At 33.3% G+C, this 15,456-nt stretch overlaps 2 protein-coding genes across 2 annotated transcripts in view; both read right to left on the bottom strand.

Moving 5' to 3' along the window:
- LOC106314085 (ABC transporter B family member 22-like) overlaps positions 1 to 1,606 on the bottom strand; it is a 9,564-nt gene extending 7,958 nt beyond the window's left edge. Inside the window, exons 1-3 of the mRNA XM_013752026.1 lie at positions 1,472 to 1,606; positions 943 to 1,400; positions 299 to 849 (exon numbers count right to left, since the gene is read on the bottom strand). Coding sequence (XP_013607480.1) covers positions 299 to 849; positions 943 to 1,400; positions 1,472 to 1,606 — 1,144 coding nt within the window. The remainder of the gene's footprint in view (positions 1 to 298; positions 850 to 942; positions 1,401 to 1,471) is intronic.
- An 8,174-nt stretch (positions 1,607 to 9,780) lies between these two features.
- Positions 9,781 to 11,103, bottom strand: LOC106316606 (CLAVATA3/ESR (CLE)-related protein 25). Its single transcript, XM_013754494.1, has 3 exons — positions 10,719 to 11,103; positions 10,218 to 10,282; positions 9,781 to 10,144 (listed from the first exon to the last, which is right to left on the bottom strand). The coding sequence occupies exons 1-2, from the start codon at positions 10,925 to 10,927 to the stop codon at positions 10,246 to 10,248; spliced, it is 246 nt and encodes an 81-aa protein (XP_013609948.1). The 5' UTR covers positions 10,928 to 11,103; the 3' UTR covers positions 9,781 to 10,144; positions 10,218 to 10,245.
- Positions 11,104 to 15,456: the final 4,353 nt, after the last annotated feature.

Genomic DNA, 15,456 nt, shown 5'->3' on the forward strand with positions numbered 1-15,456 from the left:
AATCCTCTGCTTCTGTCCCCCTGACATTTGCACGCCTCTCTCCCCAACCTTTTTGTGTAAAAAATAATTTTCAATTTAGGTTCGGTTAAAGACAAAGTTCTACATAGAAATTAAAAAAAAAAATGTGTTGCAAAAAATATATTAAATAAATATAGGGATCTCATAAATATATATAAGAAATATTGGACAGTCCATTACTCCATTCATAGACAAATGATTTTGAATCAAAGTCCATCTAACTTAATATGTACATTAAAACATAATCAATATGTTCTTAAATTGGAAATCTAAGTTTGACAAATAAGAACCTGAGTTTTGTATCCTTGAGGGAACTGAGAGATGAAGGTATGAGCATTTGAGGCTTTTGCAGCTTGCACCACCTCATCCATGGATGCATCCTCTTTACCAAATAAGATGTTCTCCTCTATTGATGTGGCGAAGAGAGCCGGCTCTTGGCTGACTAAACCCATCTGCAATCTCAACCAATTAACTTGCAGCTTGTTAATGGACACACCATCAAGAAGAATCTCTCCTGCCACCGGGTCGTAAAACCTCTGCAATAGGGCCAACACGGTTGATTTTCCTGACCCGCTTCCACCAACCAGAGCAACAGTTTTTCCTGACGGAACTCTCAAACAGAAGTCATCAAAGATTGGAGTTTCTAGTCTAGAGGGGTACATGAACTTCACATGCTTAAATTCAACTTCTCCTTTAATTTTCTCTAGAGTTTGACCTTCAAGGTTGTCTGAGTCAATATCTGGAACTCTTTCTATCACTTCCATGATCCTTTCCCCTGCTACAACCGCCTCTGAAAAGTCTTTGAGATTCGACAAACCTCGACCAAGTGATCTGAAATGTGTAAGAAAATACGAAAGATTAAAACTAGAATATGGTTCCTTGTCTCTAAAGAAATCGAAAGTGCCCTAAACTATATTTACTTACGTGCCGCCAAAGGTAAGGCAAATGATGACTGCAAAGATGGTACCACCTTTGGCACCATGGTACATAACCATCCGACTTCCATACCATGTCATGAACGCCCAAATGGCGTAAATAATACCATTGCTCCCAATAGAGATACCTTTAACTAGCCCTTGTCTCAGCCCTAGCTTCACCGAGCCTTGAAGCGCAAGTGAGAATTTAGCTATCAACTTCGTCTCACTACCAAATGCATAGACGGTTCGCACCAACGAGATGGCTTGCTCGGCTATAGAACCAGCTTCATTGTACTCTTCACGTATTTTCCTCGAGATGCTGATGAGAGCACGTCCATACATCAGGCCAGGGATCAAGAGGAGAACGACGAACGGGAAGCCAACGATTGTGAGTCTCCATAGCATGATGAAAGCCACTGTATAGCTTGCGACAAACGCAGATGCGTTCATCATAAAGTTCGGTAACTGCATTAAAAAACGGCTTAGGAACAAGAAACATAATTAGAATGAAAAGATAGAAATAAACTAGTTGAGACCTTTTCACTGAGGACGTCTTGGATGACAAGGCTGTCACTAGAAACACTTGTAATAACATCAGAAGTGCTTGTGACATGAAGATCAAAGTAACCCACATCTTGTCTCAACACTGCTTTTAAGTATCTCTCTCTCATTTTTGCTGCTTGTCTCTCCCCTGTTCTTGTCCAGCAATATCCTTCTGTTTTGTATCCAACCCATCCAAAATAATTAAATGAAAATTAACTATATAGAATACCCAAAAAAATTTTAATTGTTTTTTATTTCCTTTGTAGATAAAAGAACATGGTCCAAGACACTTACCAAGAAAGCATACCACCCATGATGCACTAGCCATATATAGCAAAGCTACAGCATTCTGTTAATTATCCAGTGTGCAAAAAGAAGGAACATACATTAGAACTCTTTTCACATTTATTTACAAAGTGGAATAGCTCATATCTCCTTTTTTTTTTTGAAACACTGCTATATCATATATATTGTTTTTACACATATTCTCGCTTCTAACGTATAGGGTGTGATTGGTTTGGACATGGTTGTGGCCTTGTGGGTTTTACAAAAAAAATTATTTTATAATAATAAAAGGTAAAATATAATAAATGCACAAATTGTTGGCTTAAAAAGAAAAGCTAATCGTAACAAGTTAAAATAACAAAAAAGTATGCTATGAGAAAGTTTAAGGGTATGAATGGTGACCGGGGAATGATGGGGAATAATGCATTCCCTAACGTTACTATAAAAAATCACCATTCGCAAGGAATAATAATTCCTTTTCATTCCCTCTCGTTCCTGTTTTTGTAGAGAATTAAAGGATAAAATTATTCCTTGTTAAATTTGAGAAGGAACAACCATTCCTTTTCATTCCTGCTATTTTTTTCCCGTATATTCCTTTTCTGTTTATTCCTTTTGTTTTCCGAATGGTCATCAGTCAGACCCTAAGAGAGTTTTGAGAACCTAAAAATATGCATGATTGGAAAAATAAACTTTGGAGACTTTAGAAAAAAGAAGGTAAAAGTCTCTAAAATATCAACCAATTTTACCCATAGATATGGTCACAAGTTAGAAAACTATTAAGAGGTTAAGTTTGGCATGGACGTTCGGTTTTAATTCGTATCAAGTCTACGAACCAAAAATAAAAAACAAAGAACAGAAAGAAGAGAAAAACGAAGAACCTTGGAGACGGCTTTCATGAAGTTCCCATCATTGAGCGAACCGCCGAGATCATTTAGTAGTAAGCCAGTGATGAAAAATATAATAGGAGTGACGAAGCCATCACCGACGGATCCGATTAAACCTAGTCCCATCAACATCCAATCCACACCGTCTGCGTGCATAAATATCGATCTTAAGCTTACCCAACTCTTCATTTTCAACGTCTCCTTTTCCCTCTCTTCTCAACTGTTTCAGAGAAAAGAGCAAAACGGCAGCTCGCAGCCTTCCTGTTTTTTTGGTGTATCTTCTCGTGTAATGTTTATTTGTTCACGTCTTCTTGGTCGTTTTTTATATTAGCATTTGTGATACACAGAAGTAGACCGTAGGCCGATTAATAATAGAATTATTTTTGGGTTCACCGACCAATAGTGTTTGAATATTTGATATTTGATATCTTTTTAAAAAAGAAACAAAATTGTATTTCCAAATTAGATTATATTTTTAAAATAAAAAACAAAAATAAATAAAAATAGTAATAATTACAAAAAAAGTAAATAAATTAATATTGTTAAACCGTCAGCAAAATACTAAACCTTATACCTTAAATTCTAAACCTTTGGATAAACCCTAAACTTTTGGATAAAACCTAAACCTGTAGTTAAATCTTAAATTCTAAATCATACATTAAAACTAAATCTTAATAACACTAAATCCTAATCACTAAACCCTAAACCCTTGGATAAACTCTGAACCCTTGGATAAATCATAAACTCTAAATCAAAATATTAAAAACCTTAGAATTTATGATTTATCCAAGGGTTCAGAGTTTATTCAAAAGTTTAGGATTTAATCATTAGGATCTAGGATTTAGTGTTATTAAAATTTAGTTTTTAATGTATGATTTAGGGTTTAAGATTTTCCAACGGTTTAGGGTTTATCCAAAGTTTAAAGTTTAAAATTTGGGGTTTAGGGTTTAAGATTTAGGGTTTAGTATTTTGCTGACGGCTTAACAATATTAATTTATTTAATTTTTGTAACTATTTTTATATATTTTTTATTTTTTATTTTAAAAATATAAACTAATTTGGAAATTCAATTTTGTTTCTTTTTTTAAAAGATATCAAGTATCAAATACTCAAACACTAACCCAATAATAACTCTTAATAATATACAAGTTCTTATATATTATAAGTTATAACATGCGTTTTGTATCAGCAACTTCCCTATTATAATTCGTTCTTCACTTTATATTTATTTTGTTTTTAACTTTGATAATATTTTTTTGTGTTCCGTATCTATCTACATAACTAGTAGAATCACAAAATGATTCTTTAAACAGCTGCACTAAATGATGTCTGCCATAATATCTCTCAGGCTTTCGTGTCTTCGACATCGTACTTGTGAATTCTGACCAAATTTTGGAAAACAATTAAATGCCAGAAGAATCAAATCTATTTTTAGTGGACAAAACTCATATTTTATTTGTGGAACTATCTTCACGTGTAGTCATCAGTGATACTATTAATTAAAGAGCTATTTGAACATTTATAAGCAAATAATGTATCTTCATCATGACTAGTTCAATTTATCATTGACTTAAGCTGTCTTGGATAACATAGGATATAGTTATAAAACATCGGTATCATTCAATACCGACCACTACAATTATAATAATAGACTAGTTGAAAATACGGGTCTTCCGCGGAATTAAACTTAAATTTATAAAATTACAATAATTTTTTTTTTCAAATTAAACATGAATATTACTTGTGTAAATTTTTTTTTTGCTTAAAGCATGTATAAATCTTGAATGACAGATTATATATATTTTGTTTGTCCTTCTATTATTTGTTTTTCTAATTACATAAGAACACTCAAACTATTATATTGTGATATTTTTTTTAATGTGATATAAAAAAGGAATGTGTGTTCACTGATATTTCCAAAACAAAAAAATTATTTACCATTTTTCTTTTCAAAATGGTTTTGGTTTATCTTTTTTACATCATATATATCTTAATATGTACAATTTATTAAAACAGAATCACAAAGTTGGATCCAATTTGATTCTAGGTATAATTTTTTTTTAAACTATACTTTGTATATTTCTCGTAACCTATAATATTACAAACTACTCACATTTAAATATAGTCTAACTATAGCTACAAATATCTGCAAATTTTTTTTGAAATAATACAAACTTCCATATTTTACTAACTAAAGATTTTCAAATTACCAATTAGGTTTTACTTAATCTCTAATATTATATTTCCTAAATCCGGTCAAAATATTTACCACTAGATATTTATCATATTTTAATATGAATATTTAATTGAAGTTTCCTAGTTTCTAGTCATATGATTTTATTAGCATTTGTATATTTGCTATACCAAAAAAATTTAAACCATTAACACAAAATTTGCAATGTGAGATTTTTAATAGTTCTATTAATTTATAATTGTTTTTTAAAATTGAATGAAAATTTCAAAATTAAAATATTCAGGTCTCAATATTTTTTCCAATTTTTTTTTGAAATTAACATATTTATGTATTTTATATGGTATATAGTTTAATGGGAAATTTTCATGTTTACCACTTTCATGGTACCATTATTCAAAAATACATTCTTCAAAAGACTCTTATACCCTTGTTCTCTCTATATATAATAAATAATTATTTAAATAAATAAATAAAAAGAAATTTTTATGTTTTCGAATTATATTTTTTTTTCAAATTAGAACTTTTTTATAATATTTTTTTTGAATTTTTTTTTTCAAAAAAACAATTTTTCAAAATTTCTTTTTGAAAATCAAAAATTATGTTTGAAACTATTTTTCTATTTTTTTTCTATTTTTAAGTATTTATTTATATATTTATTATAATCCTAAATTTCACATTCTAAAAACCCTACCTCACCCCTCAACTCTAAACCCTCAGGTTAGATTAGTTAACCCTAGGGATATAAATGTCTTTACTCTTCATTAAAATTGAGAGTAAAAATGGTTAGTGTAAACATGAAAATTGGTATTATGAATGTGATATGTTTGACAATTTCCCTAGTTTAATTTAAAATTTATTAATATAATATATATATATATATATATATATATATATAATCTGAATATATGTTAAATGATACTTCATATTCATATGATTTTATGAACATTTGTATCTTTTTATAACAAAAAAAGTAAAATCATTGTTTACAAAAATTTCATTGTAATACTTTTAACAATTTTAGTAATTTATAGTCGTTTAAAAAAAATTCAAAATATAACATATAATAATATAAATTAAACAAAAATGATGGAGGATACAAAAACTATTATCAAATCTTTATAAATAAAAATCATTAATTATCGTATATATGTTAATCATATTAGACAATTCTATAGGTTTTATTTAAAAAAATAATGGAGAATATTTTTGTATGCATTTATAATCAATTTGATTGTTAATTTAAAAAAAAAATATATATATATATATATTTAGATGGACCGGCCTGTTTTTCTAATGATTCTGAGAATCGTCATGGTGATGACACGTGAATACACTCAAAATGTTGTAATGCTCCACAATTAATTAATAAGGGATTGCATAATACTTATACCATACAGTTAATTATTTTTGTATAAATTTTGATTTTGTTATTTTTTTCAAAATAAAGAAGTTTGTAGTTTTGTACCGTTTTCCTATAATCTTTTTGATAGTAATGATGATACATTTTAATGTGTAAGTCATCCCGGTTTAAGTTTTTTCATATCAATTTAGATGTTCTTACCAAAATTACTAAAATAAATTGAAATTAAAATTTAATAAACAAACAAATTAATTTGAATAATAAAATAAATTTAAATATTTAAGTTAGCTATTTAAATTTTAAATATATAGATATTCGGCTATTTATTCAGATTTTACTTTTTACTTTTTTTTTTATTTTAGTATGTTTAGGTATCAGTTCGTGTTTGAAGTTCAAATTGATAAGGTGGAAGACATTCAAATTAAGTTCGCTTCTTATGCTAGTCTTGTTCCACTTGGGTTCTCATCTTCATCGAACGAAACAACTTCAAAAGGTCAATATCTTGGAGAGCATCTTATATCGGAATCGGATATGTGTTTTCAGCTGTTAATGTTGATTGATATTGATCAAGAAAGAAAAGAGAATTGTTTACAAAAAAAAAAGAAAAGAAAGAAAAGAGAACCATACCAACAAAAAATAACACATGGATCCTTGGTTCCTTCTTGATCTCATCATGAGTGACTCAAGGAAGTACACTGACACCATTCATCTCGAATATAATATATCATTGATGATCTTAAATATCTCTGAAGTCTCGCGAAGTACGAAGATACGTGATTTGTATTTTATTCGATATTTGTCTCACGAACGTGCATGCTATTTAGTATGTCTTACCGACCGTGTTTAATTTCCTTATAGGCTAAAACCCAGAACCACGTAAGATAACGCGTATGATTTCATTTTCTTTTTTCTTTTTGTAACTGATATGATTTCATTTTCCGTGTTTGTTTCTTAGGTGGTGATTGTTTGAATTAGTTTTTGGTTTTAGTTTTTAGTTTATAGTTTTTAGATTTTGGTTTTTGACTTTTTAATTTTGGTTTTTGATTTTTAAGTTTTTACTTTTGATTTTCAGCTTTTGGTTTTGGTTTTTAGTTTTTGATTTCGCTGTAGTTTTTAGTTTTTCAAAAAATTATCAATTTATTATTTTAAAATAATAAAACAATATAGCAATAAAATTTAGAAGTTTACATTAAAATTTATCAAAATATAGTGATTGTTATTTAAAAAAAAGTATATTAACATGTTCTTAAAATAATTTACTTTTAAGTATCATACAAAAATATAAAACACAAATATCTATAAATTATACAAATTAAAAGTACTTAAAATTTTAATTTTTTTGTAATTTTATTATATAAAATATATTTATTTTTAACATTTGAATGGCCATTTTCAAAATTTAAATAATATACTATTTTAATATTGTTTATTTTTTTATAATTTTTAGTTATTTTTAATGTGTCTAATAATTTTTACAATTATTAAATAATTTTATTTTTAGATATGAGACACAAATAAATTATTTTACATTATTTTTAAATGATATGTTATCTAAAAAAACTAATGAAAAATTTCTCTTTATGAATTTGTTTTATTTAATTATTAATTAAATAAATGCAGTACTTTCTATAAAAAAAAGAAATCAAATTCTTTTTTTATTAAAAGCCAACAAAAGTTGGTTTTGGTTTTTCTTCATAAATTGGTTGAAATGTTGAAAAACTAGTTTCCCTAAAATTTAGGAAATCCATTTGTTAAATTGTTTTTACAAAAGCAAAAACTAAAAACTAAAACTTGATTGGATAATAAATGGTTTTTACAAAAACAAAAACAAAAACCAAAAACTAAAACAAAATTGTTTTTGGTACAAATTTTTCCTTAATTGTTTCATACATATCTGAAATGATTTCTGTTATGACTTCAATGTTTCGAGTCTCCCACGTCGTCAGTACTGACTATCTTTGAAAATAATCAATTGAAACCAAGAAAAATAAATCTGCTTAAAACGTTTTTGGAAACATTTAATCTGTCAACACATATTTTGAAGACAACTTGCTAATTTAAATAACATTTACTATTAATATCATTGATCATATCTGTCTTTAACATTATAATAAAATTAGACTAAGGAATGGATGAGTTTCAATATAAACCATTATTTATATCAGTCATTTATGATCCTCTAGTTTGGTTTCAAATGTGAAATTGGATCCTCTTAAAAATGAAAAAAAAAACTAAAGGCTTGTAAATGTAATGTTCTGAACAAATGTAAATAAGGTTAGATCATCCAGTTCAAACACAAACGTGTTTGTTTGTTAGCTTGCACCCTGTAGTGTGCAATATCAGCAACACAGTTCAGCCCTTCTCAAGACTTATTTGCTTTAGTGAATTCTTTGGGTTCAGTAAAGAAGCAAGGTAAGTTGTGGTCATGGAATGGCCACGACCACTCTTGTTCGCCATATAGCCATTCACTAGCCATGGATTGAAAAGAGAACCGCTCACCAACTTGTGGCTATTTATTTGCAAGTTGCGACGAAAAAGAATTGACAAATCCATAACTATAACAAACAGTTTTTGTAGTGACTATATTGACTTTTACAGTTCTACTCCTATATTGAGCGAAAGTCATTAATTCAACTAGAAAGACTTTGGACATTGTATCAAAGGTCACTGGTTCAAGGGACAACTGAAACGAAACTAATATTACCTAATATGGTTTGTGGATTTGAGGGATCCCAAATTTTCTAGTATTTAAAAAATAATAATAAAAATTTGATGTGGCTTTCTTCATCAGAATTTTGAGGGTCAATAAATAGATCAATTAATCGACTAAAATTTACTCTACGTAACAGGAAATATGTCTCTTCATTATTGAATTATCAGAGTTAGGTGGCTGCTGGTCACTATGTCTTATGGACTTCCTTTTGATTTTCGACACACAAGAGAAGAAGACCGTGTGAAGTAAACCGTTATAAACTTGTGATGGTAATGATGTTCGTGATTATATGATCTTGAGGTATTATATTTTGTGTATATATCATCTTGTACGACTTCCTACAACGAAGTTAGAAAAATGTATTGTTCCATAAGATTCTAAAATGGATTTTTAGACTATGCTTAAAACAGAAGTGTATATGCTAAGTTACTTCCCTTGTGTCTTTAAACTTATGTTTCTGGTCTTGGAAGAGTGACAAAACAAATTTTCACTTGTGTGTTTCTCTTACGAACAAATGGAAAGTGAAAAACTTGACTCTGTACCCCATGCAGAACAGGATAAAGAGAGTTTTTCTCTAGAAGAATCTTACTTTACGGTCTGCTTCTCGATACAGTCAAAATCAAACCGAGAAAAGAGAGAGAGAAGATAGGTTTTGCATCTATGCTCACTCCTTTTATGTTTCACTTTGTCAGATTCCCAAAGTTCAGAAGAACCCAAAGATGTGATTCCAAAGTTGTCCAAGGACAAACCTTATAATAAGATAGCAAAATTATGGAGTCTCTTAGTTGTTATAGGGGAGATATATTACGAGGCATAGATTATATAGTAGCAATCAGTTAGTATTTTGAAAACAGAGCAACTTTAAGTTAATGGTTTGCTTTAGCAGAGGAAACACATGAGAGTTTGATGAAGACATAAGCCTATAATTAATACAAATGTAATTACAAAACCCCACAAAGCCATTAAAAATCTATAATAACTGCTTCAAACTTCTCACCTTCACTAAAGATTTCAAACTTCAGACGCAATGTTCCTTAAAAAAAGAGTAAAAGAGAGCTAAACTTCACTTCCAAAATGCTACAAAGCAAGATGTGACTCCAACTTTGCAAAAACAGAGCGAGGCTTCACAAGCTATGAGTTCATAGCAAATATCTGAATCTGACAGTATGGATTGCCCCCCAAAAATAGTAGCTTCTTGACGTGGAGAGGTCGCATAAAATTAGTAAGTGTCTGAAAATGAACAAAGCCCACATGAGACAAAACATTATAGTTACATGAAATATCTATAGAAAAAGTTGCATACCATGCACGTCGTATATATCAGAGCTATATCATACTCGTGTTGGCCGTCTCGAAGTTTTTGCTTTCCTGAAGAAGTAGTTTTTGAACAAAAGCTTATTAAAGTTGAGTTCTCTCTGCAGTAGAACTTTAACTAAAGTGGTCAAGTTCTACACAAGTGCCTTTACTTCCCTTTAAAGCATAGAAATTACAGAAATAATAAGCTTTTATTTTAAAACATGATAACATTATCTGCTTTCAGAAAGACAAGTGCCACTGAAAAGAAGGAAAGAGCAAGAACTCTGCATGCTAATAATCTTTTTAGAAACCAGTGATTATCGGTATTTGTGTAAAGTTAAATCCAAAAAAAAATCTTGAATTGAGTATACACTAATGATCTAAGATTTTACTTTTTGTATTAACTTGCTTAAACCAACTTCAAGACAAAAGGCTTGATCTCACTCAGATAGCAAACTCAAAGAAGGGAAAGTTAAAGATCCAAAACTTGAAAGAAGATGAGGAGAACCTGTTGTGGATAGGATCAGGTCCATTTGGAACTTTTCGCTTGCTCACATGAAACAGATTCGCATCCTTACCACTAAACCGCAAAGGCTTGACGTTTTCTGTTGATGGAACACTTGGTGCAGAGTTTGCTAAGATACTGACAAGAAGAAACACAATGATAACTAGAGACACAACAGATCTAACCAAAGCTCTAATGCCATTTCCACCCATACTGCAGCTTATGTCCCTACAGCTTCCTGTTTAACGTGAACAACTGACCAACCAAACCCAAGAATAGACTGAGCAGAACATCCATGATGTTGGTGAAGTGACTGTCACATAAATAGAGAGATCTTTGGACAGAAGAAGCTAAAAGGAAAAGAGAAGTGGGAAGCAAAAAAACAAGCATTCAACTATTCAAGTTGTTTTTATATACCTTGGACGATAAATCAGTGATTGGCCCTAATTTAAAGATGAAAAACATCTTATGTAACATATGGGCCCGTTAAGTACCTTTTTCTTTGCTTTGATTTGTGAATTTTCATGCAGCAAACCATTGGGGACCTCACAAGCTCCCCTAACTATGTACTACTATATACTACTATATTTTAAGCCATTTTAAAAGCATAGGACAGTGTAACTTTTGTGACTGAGTATTAGCAAGCCTACTACTTTCCTTTCCACTATCTTGAATCGCTTGGATGTTTCCTTTAAACAAAAAGAAAATCAATTAAGACTGTAACAATACATAAGTGAATAACAAACCTGTGAAAAGGAGCTAAAGCTACAATTTTCTTTCTTGTTAAGTATTCCTTCCTTACCAAGATAAATCAAGCACTTATAATAAGGGTGCTTACTACACAATACCTCAAAGCAAATGATATGATTACCTTAAACTATAATCTTTACAAGAAAACAAGAATTAGAAACATATCCAAATTGTAAAGAAAAGAATCCATATCTGATTGACAGCTAGGGAAGATTGAGTCAGTTTGTTTCCATGTCACAAGCAACTTCCTTTTGGCCTTTGTGGGAGAGAAGCTTGCCTTATACATAGTAAAGCCAAAGTTCAAAGAGACCTGGCCCTACAATTTTCTTACTAAATATCTGTTTCCCCTATACTATTTAGGTATCTTAGACATGGTCAGGATGGTGTCCTTCGAATATTGATTCTTACAGTGATTGTGTGACCAAAGGCATTCCAACATTTCCCTCTAGATATTTCAATCTATGGAAGAGTTGGTGATTAAAGTAGAACGCATTAGAAAGAAGGGAAGAAAGATTCGACATTTACTCTCAGTTAAGTCACTTTCATAAAGATTACTTATGTAATAACATAAATACATATAGAAAATTTGTGTAACATGTTTCCAATCAAACAACTTGAGATGTAACAGCCACAATGATAGCAAATATATGTATTTACATCTGAAACAAACAGCCTTTTTTTTGGAACTCGAAACAAACAACTTACTCTTGTATTTAAAGTTGGAACAAAGTAGCTCTTCTATCTTTTTTTTTTTTTGGTCGAGCCTTTCATTACTTGATGCAAAAGAAAAAAAGTTTACACCATAGATGAATTAAGAGAAACAATAAGGGCTGCTGTTGTGACGGACGTGAGAAGAAACAGATGCGGAAACAGATGAATAAAAGCGATGTAACTACGATACATATATTTAACGTGGTTCACCCCTAGGGCTACATCCACGGGCAAAGAGAGATTTTATTATTGGAGGCGATATTGAGCTTACAGAGTGCAAGTTTAGGATTACTTCGAATACAAGATATATATAGTAACATTTCGCATCTAAAACCCTAGACTAAACGGACTCATGGCCCTAACCCACGATCAGATGTAACATCCATAATAACTTGATGCAACGCTCTTGATGCAACTCAGTCGGTATGATGTACGTGATGTAACATCCATCTCCTAGATGGAACATCCAGATTCAAGGCATATCAACAAATCTCCACCTTGACTTGAATCCTCCCAATAATAGATGTACCAGATGCACCTTCAAGTGCCAGATGTACCAGATGCGTGTTTCTGCGCCAGATGTACCAGATGCGCCATCAGCGCCAAATGTACCAGATGCGTTTTCAAGTGTTTGATGCGCCATCAATGCCAAATGTACTAGATGCGTTCTTCAACGCCAAATGTACCATCGCTCTCTTTGCCTCAGATGTCACTTCGGACCAGATGTGTTGCTATTACGAACCAGATGCTCAACTAGAGCCAGATGTTCGTCATCAGCCGGATGTCCCAACGGACTATATGTCCCAACGGACCAGATGTCCCAACGGACCAGATGTTCCAACGGACCAGATGTTCCAACGGACCAGACGCCCCAACGGACCAGATGCCCCAACGGGCCAGATGTCCCAACGGAACAGATGTCCCAACGGACCAGATGTCCCAACGGACCAGATGTTCCAACGGACCAGACGCCCCAACGGACCAGATGCCCCAACGGGCCAGATGTCCCAACGGAACAGATGTCCCAACGGACCAGATGTCCCAACGGACCAGATGTCCTTGCGGACCAGATGTCCTTGCGGACCAGATGTCCTTGAGGACCAGATGTCCCTGAGGACCAGATGTCCTTGAGGACCAGATGTCCATGCGGACCAGATGCCCCGACGGACCAATCGCCTCAACGGTCTAGATGCCCCAACAAGCCAAATGCCCCAACGGGCCAGATGCCCCAACGGGCTAAACCAAATACATGGTGAGATGAACATTTGCAGTGCACGGAATACTGATAGGTTCATCTGAAGACATCACGAACCTTGACAACAACTCATTAATGTAGGCCTTCTGTGACAAGAACAACTCCTTCTCCCTATCTCTGAAGATCTCCATCCCTAAAATCTTCATTGCTGCACCCAAATCCTTCATTTCAACTTCAAAACCCAGAAGCTTCAGCTTCTCGATGTCACACTTCTCTTCAGCTAACAACATGTCATCCACGTAGAGTACCAAACAGATGAACGTCGCATCCTTCAACTTACTCATGCAGACACACCAATCATAAGGACTTTTGATGTAGCCCAACTTGATTATATAGCTGCTGAATCTCTTGTACCATCCTCTGAGAGACTGCTTAAATCCACACCTGAAGTGCATAACCCACTATATCGTCAAAGCAATATCTCTCTGGTGGCCTGACATCAACCCTTCTTGGTCGATCCTTCGCGATGCTACGCTCTGTAGCGTCAAGCGGTTGAGTCTCCGTAGACTCCAATTGAACATCTTCTACACGCTCCTCTTGATTTTCTGTGAGTTCCTGCACATCGATCACTTCCTGATCATCTTGCAGTTCCACCTGTTTATCAGTGTTACCCTTTTCTGCTTCTGAACTGGACCCTGAGCTTCTAACCATAGATGTTTCATCAAAGACAACATTCCTGCTTAGAAACACTTGGTTTTCTGATGGAGACCATACCATGTATCCCTTGATTCCATCACGTAGCGCATAAACACTCTTAAAAGTGAATATTCATCAGATCTACCTGACCACACCTCAGAAGGTATCCTGCACTCGATGCTTATGAGGGGACCAAAATTTATCAAGTAGCAAGCTGTGTTAACTGCTTCAGCCCAAAACCGCTTCTCCAAACCAGCACTCGAGAGCATGCACATCGGTCTCTGTAGCATTATCTGGTTTATCCCTTTTGTAACACCATCCCGCTGTGGTGTTCCCCTGTCTGTAAGATGCTTGGCAGATGTTGCATCCTTACAAAACTTTTTGAACTCTTCCGAGCAAAGTTCCAAACCAATATCAGAATGAAGCAGATCTTGCTTCGACAGATGTTGCATTCCACGATCACCCATATGTCCAAGCCTCATATGCCATAGCTTAGTCATATCTTCCTCTGGGATCTCTGGCGATGCAACATTTGCTGAACCGGTAACCGTTGTACTCTTCAGCAAATACAAAGTACCGTTCATGAAACCCTTCAGAATCACATCAGAACCCCTGTAGACATTCAAAACTCCATCGCTACCCGAATATTTGAACCCTCTACTGTCCAGAAGACTCACGGATATCAAATTCTTCGTCATTGATGGAACATGCCTCACCTTGTTCAATGTGCAGAGTCTACCATCATGTGTCATGGGCTTGATTGAGCTGATCCCAGCAATCTTGCAAACAAAGTTGTTTGCCATCTTAATCTTGTTGTCAAGTACCTCTGTGTACTCTGAAAACCACTTTCTCCTTGGTGTCATATGGTAGGATGCTCCCGTATCAAGAACCCACACATCAGAAGAGTGTGTGTGTCCGTGCACAACAAGAGCGATGTCACTATCAGACTTGAGTTCTGAAAACCACTTTCTCCTTGGTGTCATATGGTAGGATGCTCCCGTATCAAGAACCCACACATCAGAAGAGTGTGTGTGTCCGTGCACAACAAGAGCGATGTTGTCGTCAGACTTGGTTTCATCCTTGGCTACTGCAACAGACCCAAACTACTGCTCCTTCATCTTGGGACAGTCTGACTTCCAATGTCCCTTCTCTTTGCAATATTTACAAATATCAGATGCTTTAGGACCCCTTGGAAATGACTTCTTATCTTTCGAAGTCCTTTTGTTCTCATGTCCCTTCACACCACTGACAAACAACCCTGATGCTTGATTGTCTGTCCCTGAGCTGGATGCCTTATGGCGCAATTCCCGACTATGAAGCGCCGACCTAACTTCTTCCAGTTTCACTGTATCTTTGCCAACAATGAACGATTGCACGAAGTTCTCGAAG

Source organism: Brassica oleracea, chromosome C9 (genome assembly GCF_000695525.1).
Source record: "Brassica oleracea var. oleracea cultivar TO1000 chromosome C9, BOL, whole genome shotgun sequence".
NCBI lineage: Eukaryota > Viridiplantae > Streptophyta > Magnoliopsida > Brassicales > Brassicaceae > Brassica > Brassica oleracea.

Bases quoted from the DNA above. Each gene is read 5' to 3' on its own strand.
- LOC106316606 (XM_013754494.1), bottom strand. From the start codon at position 10,927: ATGGGTGGAAATGGCATTAGAGCTTTGGTTAGATCTGTTGTGTCTCTA. The intron at 10,283-10,718 runs GTTCTCCTCATC...CTACTTCTTCAG, and splicing joins CCTGATCCTATCCACAACAG to GAAAGCAAAAACTTCGAGAC.